General features: G+C 50.1%; 2 protein-coding genes across 31 annotated transcripts in view; one reads left to right on the forward strand and one right to left on the reverse strand.

The window, feature by feature from the left end:
* Diaph1 (diaphanous related formin 1) overlaps positions 1-8,631 on the forward strand; it is an 84,431-nt gene extending 75,800 nt beyond the window's left edge. For 3 of the 5 annotated variants that reach the window (XM_021226664.2, XM_005069213.4, XM_005069214.4), the window contains 2 exons: positions 1,287-1,373; positions 6,847-8,631. In XM_021226664.2, the coding sequence (XP_021082323.2) occupies positions 1,287-1,373; positions 6,847-7,004 (245 nt within the window). In that variant the 3' untranslated portion in view covers positions 7,005-8,631. Of the gene's footprint in view, positions 1-1,286; positions 1,374-3,446; positions 3,580-4,952; positions 5,009-6,846 lie in introns of those variants that run through there. The other 2 variants (XM_040741895.1, XM_040741896.1) reach the window with 2 other exon arrangements.
* A 1,847-nt stretch (positions 8,632-10,478) lies between these two features.
* The window catches only part of LOC101832181 (protocadherin gamma-C4), a 210,359-nt gene continuing 195,609 nt past the window's right edge, over positions 10,479-25,228 (reverse strand). For 24 of the 26 annotated variants that reach the window (XM_040741902.1, XM_040741909.1, XM_040741904.1 and 21 more), the window contains 3 exons: positions 24,472-24,530; positions 18,000-18,088; positions 10,479-12,340 (listed from right to left, as the gene is read on the reverse strand). In XM_040741902.1, coding sequence (XP_040597836.1) covers positions 12,114-12,340; positions 18,000-18,088; positions 24,472-24,530 — 375 coding nt within the window. In that variant the 3' untranslated portion in view covers positions 10,479-12,113. Of the gene's footprint in view, positions 12,341-17,999; positions 18,089-24,471; positions 24,531-24,664; positions 24,818-25,228 lie in introns of those variants that run through there. The other 2 variants (XM_013112691.3, XM_013112693.3) reach the window with 2 other exon arrangements.

Genomic DNA, 25,228 nt, shown 5'->3' on the forward strand with positions numbered 1-25,228 from the left:
GTTTCCTGTCCCTGCTTTTTTCCTGTGGAGGATTCCCTGCCCCCCACTACTCCTGTGGGCAGCGGAAATACAGTATATACAGCAAATGCAGCACATGGCCCTGTGCTGCTCTGAAGTAAGGGGTTCTCGGGGTTGACAAGTTTTAAAAATTTGCTGAGCACAAACAGTAGAAACTAACAAGATTTGAGCCCAGAGACCTTCAGAGTAGTTCCTCAGTTTTTTTTTAAGCAAACAACTTTGTTTGGGTAGCACTGTTAAAATTCATACCAAGTATACATCACTTCCTTCCCTGTTCTCCCTGGGCCTCCAGGACTTTTCCCCTTCTGTATTGTGTAGGGCCAGGGAGAACAGGGATCAAGGTAGAGTCCCAAATAGCATTTGGGGTAAGGGCTATAGCCCAGCCAGCAGGTGGCGTAGTGGACCTTACCCTATTCTGGGTCAAGCAAATGAAATTCAATGTAGGTCAGCTGCATTGGTGATGTTCAGACAGCAGGTGGCGCTGGCAGTCATGAGCCCTAGCCTTTAGCTAGTAGCCAACCAGCTCCTTGGGATTTCAGTTTCAGATTTCACTATCCTGAGCTGTTGCCATGGAAACTGAGCCTGGCTAGAAGTAGGATTCTACATTAACTCCTTGCATTCCAGCCAGGCTGCTTTCAGCTTTTACATGCAGAACTGTCTTAAGAAAGATGCAACCACTGTAAACAGTTATATGAAATACAGTCTTGACCAGTGGATCCTCTTCCTTAACCCTCCTCTGAAGCCTAAGCCCTCAGTATTTCATGCAAACTGGAGAGAAACACTGGGACTGATAACAGTTCCAATAGTTGTTTTGTCCGTCCGTCTGGTCCCCCCCCACACACACACACACAAGTCTTCCTATATAGCTCAGGCCAGCCCCAGATTCACATGTTCCTGCTTCCACTTCCCAAATACTGGGATTACAGGCATAATCGCCTTCCCTGGCATAGCTGCCTTGGTTTATACCTGTGGTCTCTGCTTACTCAGGTCTTGGAGCTTGACAGTCCTGGGAGTCTGTGTGCTGTCCTGACAAATGCAATGAATAATTCCTCAGGGTTTGCACCAACAGACAGTTCTCAGGGATTTTTAAACACAACACAAGTAAATGGTCTGTGAGACTTGAGAGTTTGAGCCCTTCTTGTCTGTTTTGAGCTGTCAGCCAGGAGGAGGGAGGGAAAGCCATGTAGCAGCCATGTATTTCATGTACAGATTGATATTTGCTGTTGGTCTGGCTGAAGGATTTACGCCTCTGTCTTTGTTCATGACAGAGGGAGATGAGACAGGAGTGATGGACAGTCTTCTAGAAGCTCTGCAGTCAGGGGCAGCATTCCGACGAAAGAGAGGGCCCCGTCAAGGTAAGTAAACAATTGGAACCCAATTGGGTGTTGGAGGGGGTGAGGGGTCTCTCCTCCCGATCATACTAGTAGGGGGGGGCTGAAGACCAGAGTGATGTTGCAGGGTTTAGAAACTTCCCATTGCCATGCACTAAGAATGGATTATCTAGGCCTCTTCCTCCCACATTAGGAAGTCCTCACTAGGACCCTTTGGAGGCCTAGATGTGATGGCTTCTTTCTGTCAGAGGGTAAGAGCTACAGCAGAAGCATCTTAGTGCAGAGGTAAAGCCTGGCCCCACTTTGCTGGAGCTTTGTAGACACTTTGGATACGAGCTTCACTGGGAACCCGCTATCGAGACCTGGCGGGATCCAGTGATGTCTCTGGGACCTGTGGTGCTGGACACATTGGAAGGATGCAGATTGTACTAACCCATATAAACTCGGTGTCCTGGCTGGAATGGTTTACTGAGTACAGGGTCTCCAAAGGGAGAGGAAGTGGGAATGAAGAGCATAGAACTCTGACTAGGCATCCTGTGTTACAGATAGCCCTTTGTATGGAGAGTGCAGCTAACAGTGCTCCTTTGATGCTTGGTTTTTGGTTGTCACAGCACTGTTTCCTGCCCACCAGAAGTAGCCTGCATCTCACTGCGCTGTCTTCCATGACCTTATTAGCTGAGGCCAGCCTGCTTCAGACTTTGGTGGGGAATTCCCTTTGCAGCGTTTCCCTGAGGAATTGTGCTAGAGACCCAGATGCTTCCTGCACAAGCAGCCAGGCATCAGTGACTTCCCTGTACTGGGGATGCTTTCCTCGTGAAAAACCAGGATTTGCTTGTGAAGAAAAAAAGGATTTTTGTCATAACTACATTTTCAGTAGAGAATCTGAGTTAGTCAGAGTACAGTCTCCCAGTTAGGAAGACAATTCTAGAGGACTTAGAGGAAATGCTGAAATTAAGAAGTTGAAAACAGTCAATACTGCATAGTTTAAGTCAGCTCCAGCTTATAATCTTTTCTTTCTGATGAGGGTTACTAAGCTCACCAAACAGCTGGGAGGCTCTCTAAGACAATTGTAGTGACTCTGTGAGCTTTTTAGACTTGGGTACTTCTACATCATCTAAAGGTGTGACTTCTAATCAGACATAACAGAAAGCAGCATCAGAGTGGCTTGCCAACGAGCTAGGGTCTTTTCTTCAAAGAAAAGGCTGGAGTTTTGAAGGTCCCGTTCTCAAAGTACAGAGGCTCCAGGGGTCACAAGCTCCCTCCAGGGCTGCTGGACCCAGCTGATACACTCTTTGTCTGGCTACCTCTTGACTGGCCTCATGACCAGTGGTTCTCAACCTTCCTAATGCTGCGACCCTTTAACATGGTTCCTCATGTGGTGATGACCCCAAACCTAAAGTTATTTTGCTGCTGCTTCATAATTGCTGTTTTGCTAATGTTATAAATTGTAAGTATCTGACATGCAGGGTATCTGACATGTGACCACCAACTGGGTTAAAACCCACAGGTTGAGAACCACTGCTCATGACCAAGTGCTGGGGACCAAAGAACCAGAAAAGTATCATGCTTGTCTGCCTCACAGTCTTTCCATTCCCAGAGACAGCTGTCTCCATTCAAAGACATTGACTTTTCCCCAGAGCCTCCAGGAATGGTAAAATCTCCCAGTCTCCAGAGACATGAAGGAGTGGTCTGTATACAAAGGCCCAGTCAGGAGCTGGAAGAGGAGACCTCCTCCTATCAGGGCCGGGTCATTAAAAGTAGCGGTGACTTGTATGGTCTGCAGGGTGTGGAGAACAATGGCTTGAGTATCAAGGGGAGGAACCCTTGTGATTGAATCACAGCTGCTATTTCCAGTTGTGATTGAGTCAGCTTGTGGTTCTAATGACTCAACTTTATCTCCAGGCCACTTACATACTAAATGAAAGTCAAGAAAAAAAAATCTATCTCTGGAGTTTTCCCTCTGCCATCTCCTAGGTTAGTGTAAGCTCCACTTATGCTAACCGTGGTCTGTGTTAGAGCTGTGAGAAGACTAAAGACCCTTTTATTGAGCAGTATCCACCCTGCTCATAGGTAGGAGTTAACATGATTTAATCCCAGGTGGATCTCCGAGTTCAAGGCCAACCTGATCTACAGAACCAGTTCCAGGACAGCCAGGGCTACACAGAGAAACCCTGTTTCAAAAAATAAATTATGATTCCAAGCCTAATAATAAAGCCAGAACGATATTCTGCTTTTGTGGATCTAAGTCTGGGGCTCTTCCTACTAAGCCTAGCCTGTATTATTAGACGGGAAATGACGGTGACCTCTATTTAGGCCAGAAAACTCTGGCACAGGATATTACAAAGAGAGTTCTTGGGATGGTAAAATTGTACCGGGGAGATTTTCTGATGGCCCCCTTGTCTGGAAAGAATGTTCCTGTATCACTACTCCCCCAAATTTTGTAAAGAAATAGGACAAGAGGTATAATTAGGATAGTTCCAGACAATGATGAGTTATTAGGGTGATAATAACTGCCCCATCTGTCCTAGTTTCCTCTTCCCTGAGGAAGCCGATTAACAAGAACACTTCCTCTGTAGCGGTAGTTCATAGCTGTGTCTCAGGGTTTTTCCTGAACTATTAAACTTTTTCTAATCAAGCTGTGCTTTTAGTATTACTCAGCAGGTTTTACTTATGTGTTTATCTTATTTTTACCTTACCTTCTAGGATTCTATCTTTGACCATTTTCTCAGACTCCACCTCTACACCCAAAGTTGTGGACCTATTCTCCTAGTCAGTAATTGTCCCAGATCCCGTGGAAATAAAGACCTGGCTCTATGGCTACTGTAAGGACTCGGTAGTCTTACAAGAGGGAAGAGATCAGTTTTTCTGATTGTTTAGACTGCTCAACATAACGGTGACCATGGAGCTAGATCAGAAGCTGGGATGCCGGGGTTCCCTTGGTTCCTTTCATCAGTTGGAGCTTTCTTATTCTTAACCTAGGATCACTTTGTGTCTATCCCTAGTGTACCTACTTTCAAGGCTTAAAGAGGAAATTGTTCTGTTTTCTCTGTCTGCCATGTTCCCCTGGTTCTTAGGACATATGTAATGAATCAAAAGTCTAGTGGGTATAGAAATATTCTGAAACTATTGGATTGGATTTGACAGGGAATCTTAGAGGAAGCAGCAGATTAGGGCTTGCTGCCCTGGAACTCTTTGCTTCTGTGTTGCTGCAGGGCAGGTATTCAGAGTGTGGAGTCGGGAGTTGCTTCAGTTCACTTACTAGAGTTACATGGGCATGCACTTGTATATCGTACACTTGCAGAGTTGCAGTGAAGACATACTGGACCACCGCATGGCAGTGGCATCCTGGAGAACTGAGTGCTTCAGAAATGAGTGGAAAAGAAACGCATATGAGGACAGACTGAGAAGAAGAGTAGGAAAGGCACACATATCCTCATACTTCAGTTACTGAGGCAATGGGCTGTTTCCACAATCCAGCATCTAACTTGGTGAAGCCCCTGGGGTGTATGTAGGTCTCTTACACGTGCACACACATGTGATCTGTACCTAGATAGCCCCATATGCTGTCAGCAGGACTTTTACTGTTCTTTCTCCTCTTGGTAGACAACCCTTTGTGCCCTTGGGAGAAGGAGGAGGAGGAGGAGGAGACCTCTAAGTTGGTAATCTGTGGGTGGATTGTATGTTCCCTGCCCGACCTGTGGACAGCCTCTGCGTGTGTAAACAGTAGCTTTGGGTTGGCTCTGCCCTGAGACTGCCAGTCCTGGACAAGGCTTGGGCTCTCTTACCTGGTTTGGCTTCCACTTACCTAACGCTTTTTGCTGATCCACAGCATCGCTGTGTTTGGGGCCCTCTGGACTCTGCCTGCTCATGGCCCAGTCCTTCAGCCTTCAGCAGAGAGTGCTGTGCTTGTCACTGGTTCTTTCGGGCTGCTCACAACTTTCTCCACTTCGCTTTCCTAGGTCTCAGGAAGGGCTTTTGGATACTTTTTAAGATGGTCTCACTGGATAGCCCTGGCTTTCTAGAACACTATGTAGACTAGGTTGGCCCAGAACTCAGAGATCTGCCTGCTTCAGACTCCCAAGTGTTGAGAATCTACTGATGTTTCAGTGCATGTACAAACCCTTCTTTCTCTGCTGTGTAGCAGGGACTGTGGGTTTCTTCCTTCACCCGTCCCTGGTAGTGACTTTTTGTTGTTCTAGGTAGTGACAAACTTTTTGCTTATTTAAAATGTGTGTGTATGTGCGTTCATACCCGTGGCCATGGCTTGATACCATGCTCGGAGTCAGGTAGCTTTACTCCGTGAGCCATCTCACCAGCAAGGGATGCTTGTTCCCCTTCTCTAGTTGCTTATTTAGAAATTTTGAGACGGTCTCCCAGCTGACCAGTCTCTTAAGTGTGCAGGCCTTCAACTAAGAACCCAAGCACTGGGATCACAGCTTTGAGCCACCACGCCACTTTTTCCTGTTAGTCTACCGTCTGTCTCTGTGGGTTTTTCCTATGTTGAGCATTCACAGGAACTGATATGTAGTATTTTATGGTTGAGTTTTAAAGCCTCGGGTTGCTCAGTATATATGCAGCCTATGCAGCCTGCTTCAAAGGGCATGAAACTAGGTGGCCATCATGTGATGGGCATGGTCCCAAGAAACTGTTGTCCTGTTGAGGATACTGGGGTCCCAAGTATGGATTTATAAATGAGCAGGGGAGACTTTGGCTGCAGTTCCTTTCTAACATTTCCCTCTTGGTCTTCCGTGGCCTTTTCTGGCATACATTTGATTATTTTAGCTCTCAGTGTGTGCATGCACACATGTGTTACACCTTGAAGAGGTGGGAAGGAGCCAGGCATGTGGACCTAGGTTGTTGGAGAAATGCATGGGAGCGTGTGCGCATGTGATAACAGGAAGTGACTGGACCCTTGCAAGAAACCCTCACAAGCCTGCCTCTTGCTAGAACAAGCCCCCTGAAGCAGCCTTATAGTTCATAAGCTTTCTGTGGAGTGCCTAGAAAAATAATAATACTGTGTACTAAGCTTCAACATATTTAATTCCAACCAGCCTAAATGAGAAGTGGACTTTGAGTACTGTTTCTCTTGTTACATGACATAGCCAACACTCAAACCCAGTTTTTTTGGATGTATTTTTATTTTTATGCGGGTAAGTGTTTTGCATACATTTACGTATATGTAGCCCATGTATACCTGGTGCCCATGGAGGCCAGAAAAGGGCATTGGGTCCCCTGGAACTGGTTACAGATGGTAGTGAGTTGCCATACAGGTGCTGGGCCATTTCCCCGACCCTGTTCTGTCTAGCTGTATGCAAACCTTCATGCTTGTCCCAGAGGTGTATTTTACGTTGAATCTCTGTTCTGCCTTCCATAAAGACCTGTGAAACAGTCAAGGCAGCCATCATTGCATGGCTTCTGGCTGAACAGCTGCTATAAAGTTGTAAAGCGATTAGAAACTAGGTCTTCTCTAGACAGGATCTCATGTCTTCTCTTGCAGTCAACAGGAAAGCTGGGTGTGCAGTCACATCTCTGCTAGCCTCGGAGCTGACCAAGGATGATGCCATGGCTGCTGGTCCTACTAAGGTGCCCAAGAAAAGTGAAGGAGTCCCCACAATCCTTGAGGAAGCCAAGGAGCTGGTTGGCCGTGCAAGCTAAGCTGGGCTCTACGGCCATTGCTGCTCCTAAGCGAAGCCCAGACTATCGACCTGCGGCATGTGCCTAAATGGTCATGCAGTGGCCACTCCACCACCTGACCCTGTCTTTCTGTCTGGCCTGCTGCTCTCTGAACATCACATACAGCTTCAGCTGCCTGGAGGCCAGAAGGAAAGGGCAGTGTAGGGATGGCCTGAGCCCAGCCCAGCCACCCCTGGCTGTGGTATTACCAAAGCAGGGTCCGTGTTTGCTGCCTTAACCCTGTCTCCTTCATGTTATCCAGCGGTCCTGGTCTCAGACGAAACCCAGCCTGCTTTCTCAGCCCCACTTTCCAGTGGGCTCCCCTAGGTCAATCTTGCTGGCTTTGCGCTTCTCTTTTGCGGTTTCTCTGGCCCTGAGAATAGCATGGGACGTAGGAACCTTTGGGCTAGATCGTTTTACTGCTGTCACCTCTGCTTTCCTCCTGGCAGTTATTTATTACGCGTGCTGTGGCATTGGGAGCTGTTTCTGCAAAAGCAGGAAGCAAATCCCACCCTTACCCACTTTCCTGGGCGGTCTCCAGGCAAAGGGTCTCAACCACTCTCCCCGTTGCACTGTGGCTCCGGGCTGAGCCAGAGGCAGGTAGTAGGGCAAAGTGGCAGTGTGGGGCCCGCCCCCTGCCCGCTGCCGTGCTTTGTGCCCTTGCCTCCCTGGACTCTGCACTGCCCCCCTCCGCCCTGCAGCTGAGCCCCTCTACCCCATGCCTTCCCCGAAGCTGTAGTGTGACCAGCCCAACACCTCACCCCCTCCATCCAAGGAAATGGGAGGTGGAGCCTCCTGGCTAAGAAATTGTTTTGCAAATGGATCTATTTTTATATGAAAAAAATTTTTAAGAAAAATAACTTTGGTCCCCTTCCATAATAAAAGAGGCTTTGATGGTAGGTTCGAGCATTCCTGGAGTCAGTCCTGAACATGGCCTAGGTGTTGGCCCCGTTCCTCAAGACTAAAGCCTAAGGCCAAGGCAGACCTTCCCTAGCATCAGTTCCGGTTGGGCTGGGCCACACCATAAGGTAGCAAGAGCTCCCATCCCGTGTTTTCATGAATGTATAAATTATCAAGCCAAACAGTTCTAAGTGAGTGCTGAGAAGTGGACACAGGGTGTAGTTCCTCCCCGCCCCCCAAGCAACGAGTCAGACTGCATGGCCCAGACCTCAGGAGCTCAGATCTCTGGCTCAGGGTCTCTCTTGTCCTCCTTGCCCTTCCGGGCTACAGAGAAGGAATGATACTGCCGGGGCTTGACACAGAGTTAGAGTTGCCGGAGCATGGGGTGCAAGGGGCACCAGTACAGGAGCCCTGCGGCCAGGGTGGACGGTTTGCGTTGCTAGAGCTTGTGTCTGAAGGAGCAGTGGCAGCTCCAGGGCAGCCCCCTGTGAAGACTGCAGGGTCGGGTCTTCCCTGAGCCTCTTCATGAGCTGACATCTGGGGTTTTGACCCTTTTCTTTTTTAATCACTTTTGCTAAAATGCATTTAATTAAAAGTTTTTTAAGTAGAGGGGACAAAATGCAAGCCCCCTGCCTCTTGGGCTTCTGGGATGTCATCACCTCCAGTTTGATGGGTTTGTTTTCAACTGTCAATAAAGCATTGAAACAGAGCCTCCCTCCAGCCTCCTTTGTAAAACTCTGGACTGGTTCTCTTCACTGCAGTGGTCTAGGCTTCTCTTCAGTGGCTTCCCACTATTGGTGACCTGACACATCAGTCAGAAGCTAACCAGAGTGGCAGACTGCACTTGGGCATGGTGAATGCCTGTGGTTTCTGCGTGCCAGGGCCCCTTTCAGGGCTGTTTTCCTCTGCTTCCTTCTGACTTCTTGCCACACTGTGACCCTTTTGATTGGAGTCCTAATTTTTACCTCATGCTAGGTGCCAGTTTTCTGACCAGTACCCATGGCCTCGCCAAGTTAGAGGGGCTCAACCCTGAGACTGGGATCCTGTGTCTGCCCAGCCTGGGTCAGAAGCTCCAGGCCAAACACTAGAGGACTTGCCACTAAGCTATGCTCCAGCAAGTTGGTAAACCCAACAGAGACATCGTACAGTGAGCAGACCGAAGACAGTCAGTGTGCCCTCGGACAGCCCTTTAGAAATACAAACCTTCTAAATAGCCCCTGGGCCTGCGTAGCTGCCACCCTCACGTGGCAGTGGCTGGAGGTGGGGGTGGCTACCTGCCTCAGCCCTAGAGGCTGCTGCTCCTCTCACCTCTTGGGGCCCCCCCACCAACCACAGCTGCTCACCGTCTTGCCGTCTCCTGCCTTACCTGGAATAGAACCCAGGCACTCCACCCCAACACCGGGCTCTGAGAAAACCCTGCTCTCAGCAGCCTCACACACCACCCCCTTCCCACGCAAAGTCAAAGTCGTCTGGAAGGTTTGGTTTCCATGGCAATAGAACAGGAGGCGGCAGAACTGGTAACCAGAATCCAAGGGAGGAAGCCCAGAAAATACTCTTCGGGCTCTTTTTTTTTTTTTTTTTTTTTCGAGACAAGGTTTTTCTGTATTGTTTTGGAGGCTGTCCTGGAACTCACTCTGTAGACCAGGCTGGCCTCGAACTCACAGAGATCCGCCTGCCTCTGCCTCCCGAGTGCTGGGATTAAAGGCGTGCGCCACCAACGCCCGGCCTTCGTGCTCCTTCGATGGACTTGCCTGACCCTCCTGAAAATCCGCGGGTCTGTTTCTTCGGTTCTCTATGTCAACCTTCCCGCACCTGCCAGGAGCTGCAGCAACCCCTGAATCGGATTAGCGTGTTGGAAAGGGGGAGGGGCAGAGAAGAGGGAGGTGGGGACCGGGTTTCAGGGCCATCTCGTGCTGTTAGTTCCTTTGACTCCCTCAAGATAGGGATGGGCCCTCCAGTTAGGCTTTGCTGCGTAAAAACAATGGGTAGGCATTGTCCAGACAGAAACTGAGGCCCAAGGTAGGGACTCAAATCTTTAGAGAATTGCCTCCTGGGCCTTGTCGCCCACAGTTTTTCTCAAACCTCTTGGCTGCTGCAGTGGAGGAGGGTAAGCAAAGGAGAACCCGCCCTCCTCTGGATCAGCTCCTCCGTGGCAGTAGGGAGGTTGCTAGTGGGGAAGGGGCGGAGACTACAGAAAAGTCCCCAGCGCCCTGCCGGCAGCATTTGAGTCCCCGCCCCAACTCTTGCTCCCCCCTCCCACACAGGGTCTCCTTTTCTGCCTAGAGACAGCTGAGCATCAATCTGTGCTCTCTTGCACATGCGCTCAAATTCCCCACCCCCACACTGGACTCTCCAGCGACAGCACCGCATGCAGACCCACAAGCACTGTTTACTTGAGACACCAGGATATCGGAGGCATGCGCCACACTGGGCAGTCATGAGGATTGCGCACTCACGCAATTAGTGACACAAACAACTGTGACCCTTTATTCTGTTATTCAGCGCAAACCCCTCGACATGTCGTGTGCTCCATTTCATAAACAGACACAGTGAGCCTTTCAGAAGAAACCTTTTTATTTTTAATTTTCGAAGAAAAAAGCCATATAAATATTAGAGTATAAAACTTGCGAGAGAGATCAGAAGGGGGATGGGCAGGAGCTACGTGACTATGCGAAGAGAAGCTTTTATAGAAGAGTCAGTACAGGGAGGGGTCGCCGCGGCGTTGTGGACACAGCACGAAACACAGCACGGGCCGCGCAGGCAGATTGAGATTAAAGGACAGACGGCACCGCCCGCTGCCCGCTCGCCATCACGGAAAAGCACACCACACTACACTATTGGCCATTCTACGCCAGCCGAGGGAAGGGGCTTCTACACTACTGTAAGGGCCGGGGCGGGCAGAGGAAGTTCTATGCACAAGGAGGCACTGGGGGGCTTTAACCAGTCTCTGGCCACGGAGGAGCGGCCTGGGGACCTGGGCAGTGGCCTTCTGAGAAGAAATGGCACCTGGTAAGGTGGAGGCCAGGGGCTTGAGGACTACAGGGGCCCCGTGGAGAAGCCCCATCATTGGCTTGAGACTTTGCAGCCACTCGGTCCCTTGCTCTAGCTCCTTGGCTCAACCCAGCAAGAATGGCTGCTAGGACCACCGACCCTTCCTTCCAGCAGGTACCTCTGGAGTACCCAGCACCCACAGAGGCCCCTCTTCCTCTCTGGTTCTAAATCCACTTAGACGCCTTCTTGGGCTGAAATGCCATCTTATATCTATTGGTCCTGGTGGCTCTGTCCAAGCTGCCCAGGCTGAACCAGGGTGGAGGGGTCTGGCCTGGTGTTTGTCTATGGCTAGAATTGGGGGGTTGGGCCAGTACCCTGGGTACCCACAGAGCCCCTCGCAAGACCCTGCCTCCTCCCATCAGTGCACACTCAGCTCCCCTTAAGCTTACCACCCCCTACTGTCTCCAGACATGCAAAGGAGTCTCTTCTTTGAGGAGTAGGGAAGTCACAGCATGCAATGGGAACATCAAACAATGAAAAACAAAAGACTGGTCCCCAGGCAGAGAAAAGAGACTGGGTAGCAAAATGCCTTCCCAAAAATCCAGCAAGTGTCAGTACCAGGGGGATGGTGACTGTGCCCCCCAAACTTAAGCATTGGTCTCAGGCTCTAGAAGGAATGAGAAGACCAAACCATGCGTTGGGGGGGAGGCTGAACTGATGGAGAGGTCAAAAGGTTATAATACTCACCCAACTCTCCAGAACTAGGAGCCTGCTTAGGTCGCCTGCCCCCTCAACAGCCAACCACCTTGCTCAAGAGAGGGACTGAAGGGGAGGGTGGGGGCGGGGAGAGGGAAGCAGATGGATGAGCCTGACTGAGTTGGAAGGTGGAGTTCAGCCGTAACTAAGGGAGTGTGGCATGGTTTTTTTGTGTCCACGCTAACCCTACTACCCTTGTGGGTACAATCAGTGGATAGGGGTTCCCAGCAGAACTCTCTTTGCATATTCAACCCCCTAGGGCACAGAGAGGGGGCATTGACTCGGGCACTTGTTTCTGTTTCCCAAGGGGAGAGAGCATGGCCTTGGCTCCGAACAGTATTCTGGGATGAGCCCTGCAATTCTGAGGCCTGGGTACAACAAGTAAGGACAAGCTGGACGGGCTGGGGAGGGAGGCTGCCCTGTGGCTCAAGGCCTGGCCTCCCTTTACTTCTTCTCTTTCTTGCCTGACTTCTTCTTGTTGCCGTTACCGCCTGCTGGAGCCTTGCCGTCTCGCTTGCCAGCTGCATTGGTCAGCGTGGCATTGCTGCCAGGGATGTACACATTCTGGCGGTAGTCAGGCACATGCTGCAGGGTGAACTGGGGTCCATATCGAGCGCTCAAACCCATGGTGCCAGCGCCCCCTCCCAGAGTGGAGCTCCCATCAGCAGCTTCTGCAGAGACAGGGAGAGCAAACGGTCAGATGGGGCCAGTGACTCGACTCCCTCACATAGTGGTCAGTGAATGCCCATAGGCACCCTAGGACCCAACCACCAAGGCCGGCAAGGAGTGAGAAAGGCAGGTTTGTTCCCAGCTCGCTCTCTTCCCATGATCGTCAGCAAGCTGGCCCAGCCTCCCTATGCCATCTCTTTCCTAACCCATAAGATGAAGGCAATGTAGAGATCCACTTTGGGTGAGAATTAAAGAGGATGCTTCCAAATGCCCAGAGTGCCTTGGTGTGTGGTAAGTGCTCAAAGCGTTTTTCTCCGGCTTCAAGCACTTGACCCTGGCTTCCAAGAGACTGCTTTGTGCGCTATCCTTCCCTGACCCAGGCTGGCACTGCACAGCACATGCGCTCACACCATTAGTGCGTATTCAGGGTGTTCTCACATTTGTATTTGTACATATGTCTGTCTGTGTGCTGCTGGGAATTGAACACATGTCTTTGCACGTGCTAGGCAAACACTCCCCAAGCTGAACTACGTACCCACCTCTGTGTGTGTGTGTGTGTGTCTCTCTCTCTCTCTCTCTCTCTCTCTCTCTCTCTCTCTCTCTCTCTCTCTCTCTCTCTCTCTCTCTCTCTCTCTCTCTCTCTGTGTCTCTGTCTCTGTGTGTGTGTGTGTGAGAGAGGGGGGGGGTTTCTTTGTGTAGCCCTGGCTGTCCTGGAATTTTGTTAACCAGGCTGGCCTTGAACACATTGTTCTGCCTGCCTTTGCCTCCAAAGTGCTGGATTTAAAGGTGTGTGCCACCACTGCCAGGAGGCAGTTAGTTCTTCTTGTTGTTTAAGATATGGGCAGGCGGTGGTGGGGCACACCATTAATCCCACCACTCAGGAGGCAAAGGCAGAAGGATCTCTGAGTTCGAGGCCAGCCTGGTCTACAGAGAAAGTTCCAAGACAGCCAGGACTACACAGAGAAAACCCTGTCTTCAAAAACAAAAAGACAGGGTCTCACTGTGTAGCACTGGGCTGGCCTGGAACTATTTAGACCAGGCCTGCCTCTGCCTCCTGAGTGCTGAGCACGCCAGCCTAACAGAAGTGTTCCTTTCGTGTTCTGTCCCCTGCTACTCTCAACCCCAGTGCCCCGCATCCGACTGTGGACCTTGCACTTCTCTTTTGTTTTGGAGAAAAACGTCTTGCCCGCTGGAACCTGACCATGGGATATAGTGGTCACCAAGGCAGCCTCCTTGCATAAGGAGCTGGGGGGAAATCAAGAGTGGGTAGCTCAAACTAGCAATCCTCCAGTCTCCTCCTCCTGCAGGCTGAGGTTATAGGCACTGGCCACAGCAGCCTGGCTGGTGGCCTGCACCTCCTGGTGGACTGCCGACTCTGTGGCAAGCACACATATGCTCTCTTCAACCTCAACACAGCACTCAGCATGGGGCTGTCCTTATTTTACAGAATAGGGGCCAAGGCTGAGAGAAAGATAGTATGTGTGACAGTGAGACTCTGTCTTCAGTGTGTGTCTAAGGGCAGAAACAGGCACCTTTACCGCTACCACCAGCTTGGACTGTACCCCTGCTCTGGGGGCAAAGGAAAGGGCAAAGGAGGGTTGCCCCTCGCCCCAGGAGGTGACGGTGGTCTTGGGAACAGATACCTTAGGTATAGCACAGTTTGGGGGCTCAGTGCCTGAGGCAGGTGACTGGATGTCATTTAGAACAACTTCCCACTGACCAGAGGAAGGAACTGGAGCTCAGAGTGGCACACTTGCTCAAAACACAGCTCCCTGATTTGCATGGTAAAGAGATCTCTGAATGATTTGAGTCCACATTAGCAGCTGAAACCCAGAAATACCCATCCTGGGGGTTCTGTGAGGATTAGATGAGACGGACAGTGCTCTGGCGCTTGACGAGTGTTCGGTAAACGCTAGGCACAGCTGTCCCTCCTTGTCATTTCACTGTACTATCTGACTGGAGCTGGTGCTGGGAGGGAAGTGGGATTCCCACCCCCAGATTCCCAGCTGAGAGCTCTGACACCCTCTGCGGCAGAGTTAAAGGCCCTGCCAAGCCTGAGCAAAAGCTGGAGAGTGACCACCTAGCTGCTGCCTCCACCCTAGACCGTGGAGCTGGTGGAGAAGACTAAAGCCAGAGAGGCTGAGTAATTCTGGGACATCAACCAAGGATTGAGAAATGGAGACAGGAAATATTTCCAGTTCGGGTAAGAGGGGAAGGCAAGAGAGAGAAAGGTCAGGGATGAGGCAGACTGTCTCCGCCCCTGCACCCCAGCTGGGCTTCTCACAGCCTCCAAGTCCTGCAGCTAAGGGCCTCCTGGGAGCAGCCCTGACAGGAGGGGACGGCAGCTCCACCCATCCCCCCCAACCCTTTCATTTGCTGACATTTCCCTAATTAACTCCAGGAGGTGGCAGTCCTCTGCGGCCCACCAACCCCTCCCCTCAAGCTTGCAACCTCTGCCTGCCTGGGAACGGAAGGGGGAAGGGGTCAGATCCAGTTTCAAAGGGTTAGGATTCCAAAGTGATTTAGGGGCTTAAGGTGTGTGTGTGTGTGTGTGTGTGTGTGTGTGTGTGTGTAAGGATGTGAAGGAACAGAAGGGAGACTGAGCACATAGACAGGAAGTGAATGACAGGAGAGTCTGAGGTGGGTCAGGGAGAGATGGGGATGCTGAAGTCATCAGACTAGCACTGCAGTCTGGCCCTGCCAGCTCGGCCTTAAAGGGCTGTGTGATCTTGTCTCAGGCCTACAGACCTCAGTTTCCCCATCTCTGAATCTGTGGGGGAAGAAGCTGGATTGCCAACTCTGACCTGATTCAGAGACCCCAGTGGCCTTCCTGGTTATATCCTCCCATCCCCCTTCCCCCCCCAAGACTTGGCCTGGGCAAGAACTAGAGTTTTCTCTTCATCCCAGAGGACAGGGACTTAGAAATGCAAAGACAGGATCTCTTCTAGCTGGAGGAGGGATGCTGGCTCCCCTCCAGCTCCAAACTCATTACCACCCTCCCCTGGTCCCCTTAATGTTGCCAGTGCAAGTTAGACAAAGACCCACGACAGCAATAGCCAGAGACAGACAGCCGAGGAAGCGAGCTGAAAGCCGGCACAGCCGCAAAACCGCACCTCCTCTTGGAGGCACCTCCCCCAAGGATTTATTTAGGAGCAACTCAAGGGCCCCTCCCTCTCCCCTCACTGGGCTAGGCTCCAGGAGCCTCTCAGGCTTTGAGACTGGGAAGTAGGTGTGAAGCTGGCCTGACCCTGCCACCTCCACCCTGGAGTCTGCTCCTCGGAGCCCCAGGCTCATCCTTGGGTCAGGTCCTGCGTGGGCCAGACAGGCAGAGCCTTGACAGGGGAGCGTGCTTGCGGTCATGGCACTACTCCAGGGAGACCTTCTGGGAAGGTTTGGGGCCATAAATACTGCTCCCATGACCATTTTTAGCATCTGGATTTGGGCTGAAAAGCCTGCTTTTGGCCTTTGGGCTCAAGGCCCCAACAGCTAAAGAGACCTGTTTACTTCCCTCAAGGGCTGGACCCACGCCTGCAGCTGGCCTCTCAAGCATCTCAGCCCTGTCCCAAGAGGTTGACAGCCCCATCATCTTCCCCCCTCCTCTGCCCCTTGGTCAGCCATAGATAGGCCAGGCATCATTCACTCTCACAGACATGGAGGGTTAGATTAATAAATCACAATAAGTAAAAATATATGATGTCCAGCTATCTCTGAACTTTGGGTAGATGATTAAAATCTTTTAATACAGTTTGCCTTGTAGAACAGTTTAAGATGGATTATACTAAAACTGTATGTATGGTGGTGCACTCCTTTAATCCCAGAGGAAGGCAGACCTCTGAGATCAGCCTGGTCTACAGAGTGAGTTCCAGAACAGCCAGGGCTACACAGAGAAACCTCATCTACAAAACAAAACAAAACAAAAACAACAACAACAAAACCCCCAAAATTATATAGTCATCTGAAAAGCAGATTTAACTGGGAACTCTAGATTTTATCTGGCAACCAGGAGAATTCAGCCTCTAGGTCCAGTCAGCTAAGAGGGAAACAGGCTAGATCTAACGACCGAAGGTGACTGTGGAAGAAAGAGCATGAGTTCGAGTCCAAGCTCTACTGAGCCTGGGACGCTCCAGGTGGGTGGCATGTCACACCCCTCTGCCAAACACACAGCGTCAGAGCCTTCCTCACATCTCACCACTGCAGACAGCATTGCTTGAAACAAAGCCCTAAAAGTTTGCCATGGTGATAGGTCGATCAGCCCCCCAGCTACACTCAGGGTGTGAGTCCAGGGCCCTACTCTTCTGTAAGCTTCCCATAGACTCCACTTTCCTGGGCTGGAAGTTAGTCCTTTCAACAGGTGTTAGGTTCTTTTTCTTATAACTTCTTCCATTTTAATTATTTTGGATTAGAATACAAAGTAATGAGTTTTACTCGTGTGTGATAGACATTAGATTCTGATTCTGGGATGCACTTGTCTGCATGCACAAAGCCCTGGGGGTTTGATCCCCAGCACCTTATAAAGCAGGCATAGTATCACACAGCTGTAATCCCAGCACTCAGGAGAGGGAGACAGGAGGGTGAGAAGCTCAGGTTATCCTCAGACACATAAGGAGTTGGAGATCAGCCTGGCTACATGAGCCCATCTTGAAAGAAAATTGCTTCTTTTCTCTCTCTCTTGTCCCTACAGGTCAATAAAGATAATGACTAACCAGCTTTGCACTGTTTCTGTAACCATTGTCTAGCAAGCCTATGCTGAGGACTCATGTTTGACCTTCAAACAGTACGAAACCTATAAATATTTCATAAGTAAAATTGAGGCCCAGAGGGGCGTAATTGTTTACCTAATGCCTTTGCCCTAAGTGGGGACAGCAAGATTTGAACCCAGATTGGCCTGCTTCCAAAGCCTGTGCTCTTAAGTGGTCGTGAACTGATTCTGCTTACTCAGCAGAGGAAGGACCTTGTGACTCTTCATGGACAACTACGGGCTGAATCAATGTTTCAACTGGGGCTCTTTCTCAGCCTTGTGGCTAAGAAAACTACAGTCCTGGCCTGGAGACAAAGGAGAGCAGAAAAGAGTGGCCTGACGTCATCTGTTGGGAACATCCACACCCACTAACCAGGTCTAACATGTGCAGGGCCCAGTACTCTAGTCCCGAGCTGCTCCTTCAGTTCTCATACTGGTGGGGTTGCCCATTGTCTTGACCAAGGACGCTAAAGTTAAGGAGAACAAACAAACTGCCCCAAGTCACAAGGTCAGTAAATGGCAGAGCTCTGGGGTGTCTTGTGCTGGCCCTTCCCAGAGTCAGACTTGTCCCTTTGTCTGTCTGTCTGCTTTATGAGGCAAGGTCTTGCTTTGTAACCCAGACTCGTGGAAATCCTCCTGCCTTAGCCTACGGAATGCTGAGATTACAGGTGTATGCCACCATGTCCATCTCACAGTTAGACTGTGACTACTCCCTTCATGTCTCCTGGGTAGATTACTTGCTCTCTCTGCACTGGGCTTTTAGGAACTCCCAATCCCTTTGTTATCCCTCAGCCTGGAGCTAGGTCATGGGAGATCACCTGATCTTGCAGAGAAGCCACACAGACTTATACCCCATCCATAGCTATGAGGGCAGCACCCCTCCCTTACTCTCCCATCCTCTCACACCCATGGGTACCACTTACCACTGGCAGAGGCCAAGATCATGGCTTGCAGCATCTCTGTATCAAACTGGTTGTTGGGCCAGGTGCCGGTTTCATCACCATTTTGGGAGCTGTGGAGACAGTGACATGGTCAGCAGTATCCCAGGCCAGCCCAGCTCATTCTCCCTCAGCCTCTTCCCAGGGTTCCCAAATCTAGTGCCTTATCCCTAACCCATACCCAAGACCAGTTTCCGAACAGAGTAGGGGAGTTTATATAAGTTTCAGTCCAGTCTGGTTATCCAGAAAGACCCCGTCTCAAAAGAGCAAGGCTGACTTGGCGGTAGACTGCTTGTCTAGCATGCAGAAGACTTGGGGCTCTATGAATAGCCTGTCAGAAGATAAAAGGATAAAAACAGCTTTATGAGGCTGGACACTGGGTTCACATCTGTAGTCCCAGCACGATGGAGGCCCAGGTGGGCTAATCAGTTGACACCCAAAGTTAAGTGGTGAGCCTGGGCCACACAGAGAGATAAGTAAACAAAAATGAAAATAAACCCTAATGAAGAAACCCAGGGACACAGCTTTTACCAAGTGAACAGCAATTCTGATAACAAGGCAAATAGATGTCAAAAGCGGCTGACAGGACAAACTGACATCCAGTGTGTCCTGATGTGGTCAGTGGGAAGTCTAGGAAGTCCAAATGGCCACCCATCAGGTGTTCCTGCTGAGACTGTTGAATTATGTTTATATTTAGCCAAAAGAATCAAGGAACCCAGACTATGGGCATTTAAAAGACTACTGGTCTGCATGCCTTAAAAGTAGGGATGTCTTTGAAAAAAAAAGAAGAGGAGGCTGTTCTGAGTAAAGCAGAAGGAAGAGACCTGACAAATGCAATTCATGCTCCTTGATCAAATTCTAAATTTAATTTAAAAAGCAGATTAAAAGGACATACTGAGCATTTGGGAAGGTTTGCTAGAGGACTGTGTCTTGCAATAATGTTAAATTCTTCACATATGACCATTGTTTTTGTGATTTTATAGGTGTCCTTAAAGGACTGTGTCGATGTTGTGACGCCTGAGTTCGTCTACATGTCTCCTGAAGGAACGCCTGTGCGCAGTAAATTTAGGTTGTTGCTTTTTTCTTAAACACAAGAATAAGTGTGCCTTAGCATACTATCCTTTCAACTTTTGGATAGATTTGAGACATTTTAAGATTAAAAACCTGAGAGAAGTCAGGCAGTGGTGGTGCACGCCTTTAATCCCAGCACTCAGGAGCCAGAGACAGGAGGATCTCTGTGAGTTTGAGGCCAGCGTGGTCTACAGATCGAGTTCCAGGACAGCCAGAACTACTGTTACACAGAGAAACCCTGTCTTGAAACAAACAAAACAAAACAAACAAAAAAAAAAAAAAAAAAAGGAAAAGCTAGGTTGCCATGGTGAGATTTAACTATGTAAAACTCACTCTTGCTCTTGGGCAAGGATGAAGGATGGAGGGCGTGAGGGTCCCCTTAGAGGACAGGAAAACCCTTGTCTCCATGAAACCCAGGAACCTTCAGTCTCATCTGACTGATCTCAGAGGCTAACGAAAGTGTTGGGAGAACACAGAAGGCGGTAACTCAGGGTGCCCTGGCAGTGGGCAGTGCTGCCCAGGGAATAAAGATGAGTGGCTTGAACCACGACTGGTGGACTGTCAGGAAAATGCTCAAAGGCTAGAAGCCAAATAGGTGGGCAGCCTGCCAGCTTTCTGCAGCTGGGCAAGAAATGGCGGGGTGGGGGGCGGGGTGGGGGAGTGGGTGGTTCTGAGCTCTTTTGGGCCTTGTGTTTGTTTGCTCATCATGTGTTTCATCCTTAGAGATGCCCTGCCCATAAGGGTTATGATTACCCCTGATTTCCGGCAGATGAAAAAGGCTTGGAGGCCTTCTCAAAGTCACACACAGCTACTTAAGTGACAGAATTGCAGCTCCCCACTGGACTAATATGACCCTAAAGCCCATGATGATCTCACACAGAGAAACCTGGCTCCAACAAGGCAACTCTGGATCCCTAGGAGCAGATTCAGGGGACCCTTCCAAGATTTGAAGATGAGAGTGAACATGAAGGAGATGGCCTGTGTTTAAGAGCCCATCTCCCAAGCACCCATGTATTCTGGCTGTCCCTGTGTGTGGAGGCTGGGGAGGAGTATATACGGGATGGGCTGTGATAAAAATATTCCCTGTGTTAAGCTAAGAAAAAGTGAGAAACCAGGGAAAGCCACACTGACAACAGCCTGTACTTAATTGTGTTAAAAAGTGAACCAATGTTTACTTAGTTAGCATAGCAAGAATCTATTAGCACCTGAAAATATACATATCTATTCATATGAGGTGTTGTTATGCAACACTTAAAAGACTTGAAGAGTTTCTACTGATATGGAGAATTCATCTGACATGTTATAAAGAAGAAAAAGTAGGCTACAGTAATACTGGAAAGATGACCTCAATTCCTATTTTTAAAAAATGGTAAGAAACATAACAGCTGACTGGTAATGAAAATTCCTATTGTGAACAAGTTTCCCAGACTTTTTAAAAAGGAAGCTTATGCATGCTGCTTGACTATAGAAATAAAAATGCTTAGAAAGATACATAATGATTATGTTAATGACCCAATGAATAAATTGCAACCAAAATACAAAAATGGCGGAAAAGGAACATTTCTACTAAAAGGGATTAAGAGACTTAGGGGATACATTGAGACAGGGTTTCTCTGTGTAACCGCCCTGGCTGTCCTGGAACTCTTTCTGTAGACCAGACTGGCCTCGAACTCACAGAGATCCACTTGCCTCTGCCTCCCGAGTGCTGGGATTAAAGACTTCCCTCACCACACCTGATTTAAAAAAAAAAAAAAGACAGGAAAGCCCCCGATGAAATTATGTAGTGTTTGAGATTTGCTTTGCAATGATCCTCAGGGGCCCAAGTGGGATCTCAGCAGCAGAAGACAGCAGTCAGGGCCCAATGGCAGGACCCGAGAGAGTCAGCACTTGTCTATTTTCATATATATATACTTTCTTCTGTATTAGTAGCTGGGTGGTGATGGCACACACCTTTAATCCCAGCACTCCCAAGGCAGAGGAAGGTGGATCTCTGTGAGTTCGAGGACAGCCTGAACTACAGAGTGAGTTCTAGGACAGCCAAGGCCACACAATGACTGTCTCAAAAAAACAAAAACAAAAAATATTACATATTCTTTCTAGATTATGGGGGAAGTTTCTCTTTTTTTTTCTATATCTCCTGCTTTTCTAGCTCTCTTGAGGTGCCCAAACGTGTGCTGGGAACTGAACTCTGGCCTCTGGCAGAGCAGCAAGTACTCTAAACCTCGGAGCTCAATCTGTGTCTCCAGTCCCAAGAATGTACTGTTTTGTTATTATTTGCTGGACAACTGCCTGATCTAAGAGGCCTGATCTGAGAGGCAGTGAGGTGGTGTAGGGGGTAGTGTCTCGGAGGAGGGACAGGAGGACTCCCAGGTTGGAGAAGACTGTAGTGCTGAGCCACAAAGGAGAACAAGTTGGTACCAGAGACTCTGGGGACAGCTTCGGAGCAAGGCACAGCCCAGGTCACAGCTTAAAAGAGAAATAGCTTGTTGGGCTCCAGGCTTGGACCAGTGGTTGTGTTGGGGTCTGGAGGATGGCCTGAGAAGGTACAGGGTGAGTGTGGGAAGGAGACACATGTAGGCAGCAAAGAACTTTGAATGTGACTCTTGCCCTTTTGTCTGGGCAATGTGGCCCGCTGCTGCCCTTCACCCTGGCTTACTAAAGAGCTCAACACTGGGCTTCTCTAAATGTGATGTGGTTGCTCAGAGGGGCTAGCAGGCGGTGGGCAGAGGAGCAAGGGAGGGCTGTTACCAAGGCTGCACTGAATAAGAGAAATTGCCTTTTTCTATTCCCTCGTCCCAGTATGCCCATCAAGACGGCAGCCGAGAGAGAACACCCTGCCATTCTGTTCCCTGTGAGAGGCCTCACCACAGGGCCTCTGCATAGGCTCTCCCTGCATCTGGAGTTTTCTTCAGTGGTTCACTTGCACTGGTCCTTCAGATTTCACACATCTGTCACCTTCTGATGCCTTTCTGCTCTCTGACTAGGTCAGATCCCCGAGGCGTGCTGCCATTCACAACACAACTCCTTGAAGCTGGGGCCATCCCTGTCTGTCCTGCCCGAGGGTGTGGGCTGCAGAAGACCCTGGCTAAGGAAGGGTTAAACGAATAAGGGGGAAGCTGATGCTTTTGCTGCGTGGTGGCCACTTTGGGGTGGAGTCAAACAGGTCCCAGCTGTAGCCAGTTAGCTGTGGAAGGGGACTCTCCCTAAGAGCACTGCTATGAACTCCAGGCCACCAAAGCGCCTCTCAGCAGGGGAAAGGATTCTCCCCAGGGGACATGAGAAACAATTGTTGGGGCTTCCAAGACTAGCAACAACTGTGGCTTCTGGACCAGGGTCTTGGCTGGTCAGTGTAGAAGGAAAAGAATTGCACAGCATGTCTCCAAGCTGCTGCAACTCAAATGTCACCTTCCTGAAAACATTTATTTCCCTATTACACTCCTTATCTTCCCTATTACACTCATCCTCTTCCTCAAAGAACTTCAATGATTTGTAACTACAGGTTTTTGTGATTTGTTGTCCATTTTCTTTCCTCCACTAGACTGGAGTTTGGGGATGGTGTCTGTTGTTCATTCTTACAGGCATGTTAGCACAGTGCCTGTAGATGCTCAATAAAAACTCAGTGAATGAGTATAGAGCAACCTACAGAAGGTTGGCAAGGACAGCAAGGAAAAAGGAACCGGCTAGGGTCAAAGCAGGGGCAAGGGCAGCCCCAGCGTCTTCTGGCTTCTTTTAGGGGCCTTCTAGGAAGTGCTTTGCATTCCTGATGCTGCAGACAAGCCTGCGCATGCCTAGGAGCTGGAATCTGCCTGTACTCAAGGCTTCTGGATTCTTGTTGTAGCTAGGGCTTGGTCCCCTGAAGAAAAGGCAGAATGGAAGCCCGAAAACGCTCCATCTTAGCATCTGGGCAAACAGAAAGGGAGCAAGCCCCAGTCCTGCTTCTCTCCCCAGCTCCTGCCAGGCTGGCCCAGAGCCCATCTCAAGCCCTTCAGACCAACTGAGCGTCTTTCTGCTGAAGTCCATCCTCCTCCCCGCCCCCATAGGGGTTCCTGTCTCAGCAGGCATTTATACTGGATTGAAATGAACAGCTGAGGCAGACAGGGTGGAAGGGAGAGTTGGGGAGGGCAGCTATCAAAGGCTCTAAGTATGAGGGGTGGGAGAAGGAGGCGCCTGGGTGCTGGCTTGCCCACAAATGCCAAGAAATGAGGGACAGGGATGTGTGTGTGTGAGAGAGAGACACACACACACACACAAAGAGATCGAGAGAGACACTGAGAGAGGGAGAGAGGGGGGAGAGAAAGAGACTGAGACTCTGAGAAGCAGAATAGACTGAATGACACGGTGAGCCACAGAACAGAACAGGGAAGCAGAGAGAGTTTGGGGCATGGATAGAAGGCCACAGTGACACAGGAAATGGCTGAAGCAGGAGAGAGAGAAGAGACAAGTAAAGGGACAGAGAGAAAGGAAAAACAGTGTGGCACTGAAGAGTTGAATGCCTTCATTCCTTCCACGTTTACTGAGCCCCGAGCCATGGCAGGCACAGTTCAGGAGAGGTGCCAGCCAGGGCAAGGGGACACAGGTGTCAGGGATGGAAAGAGGGAGAGGCAGCCGGAGACTTAGGGAGGACGCAGAGGTAAGAAAGCAGGGGAGATGCAGGCTGGAGAAAGGAGAGGCAGAGACAAAATCTGGTAAGCAGACCGGGCAGGCAGGACCGTGGGGTCAGGAGGCAGCTGGACAAGCAGGTGAGGGAGCTCTGCCCTGGTCCTCCCCAGAGCAGCTCTCTGTTTCTCTAAATCATGTTGTCATGAGAATGCGTCATTTTATAAGCAGTACACCTCCAGCTGTGCAGTTTCCTCTTCCCATGGCTGCTGAGGGCTCTCTCTCTCTCTCTGTCTCCCTCCTTTCCCCTCCCCTTCCCTCCTCCCCCCTCCTCCATTTTCCTTCCTCCACGGTTCAGAGAAGGTTCTGACTGGGAGAGCTTGCTTTTTTCCTGCCCCTTTTCCTCTGTTCAAGTGGCAGGTCAGGACAGAGCTGCTTGACTGGAGAGAATGTAAACAATGGATAGGGACGCAGAGCCCTGCATACCCCACCCCACCCGTCTGTCCCTGGGTCCCGCAGAACCTCCGGGACCCAGAACTGAGCGCCTGGCTGGGAGAAGGAAGGGAGGGAGGGGTGAGTGGGTGAATTTTGCTTCTGAAACAGGCAGAGTAGGCATCTCTTCCTCCTGGGGTCTGCAGCCCCCACGACACAAAAGCCTCCTTGAAATCATGAAATGAGGAGAGAAGCCATTTGTAGAAAATGCCGAGCCCTCCCCTCATCTCCTCCCTCCCACGTCATCACTGAGAAAATGCCGCAGAGAAGAGGGTGGGCTGGAGATTCTGTCACCTACCCGCTCGTGCCGGGTCTCTGGGCTTGAGAAAAACGCCAGTCGGTGTTGGGCGGGGCTTGCTGTGGAGAAAACAGAGGGAAAGTGGCTGAGTACCCACCGGCAGTGAGACGCTCCAGACCCCTGGGGGTCAGGGAAAGGGGACCAGATGGGGAGGGTGAACATATCTCCAAATGTGGGCGCGAAGGGAACCAACCCGGAGACTAACAGAATATTTCATCTGATCACAGAGAACAAGCACAGGTTTCTTTGCTGAAGAGATAGATCCCTTTTTCCTGTCCTAGACTCAGAACTTCTGAGCCAAAATTCAAGAACTAAAGTGTCTTCTATGGACTGTGTAAAGAGTGCAGGAAAGCGCCCCCTTCTACAATGGCAGAGAGGCTTTTAGATAAAATCCCACCAGCCCTAGAAAGGGGCAATTCAGTTCCTCAGCTGGGAACAAAGCATCGGCTGTAGCAAGATGGCTGCTGCTCTGGGTAACCCTTTTCCTGCCAAGTGGTGCAATGACACATTCAGAGAGACACCTCCTCCAGGCTCTCGCTCTCAAAGACCTCTTCCCACAGCTAAACACATTATTAATTTAGGAGTCATGCCAGCCTGGGCCTTTACAGGGCATCCAAGCCCCAGGATGCCTCTCGCCACCAGAACTTCATGCCACACAATGGCCTGTGACTAGGGATGTGAGAACAAGGCAGCTCTGTCCAAGGCAGAGAAAATGGCTGGGATAGAGTCCAGAGGACCCACATTCACATTCTACGGT

Source organism: Mesocricetus auratus, unplaced genomic scaffold, assembly GCF_017639785.1.
Source record: "Mesocricetus auratus isolate SY011 unplaced genomic scaffold, BCM_Maur_2.0 Super-Scaffold_6730, whole genome shotgun sequence".
Lineage (NCBI taxonomy): Eukaryota > Metazoa > Chordata > Mammalia > Rodentia > Cricetidae > Mesocricetus > Mesocricetus auratus.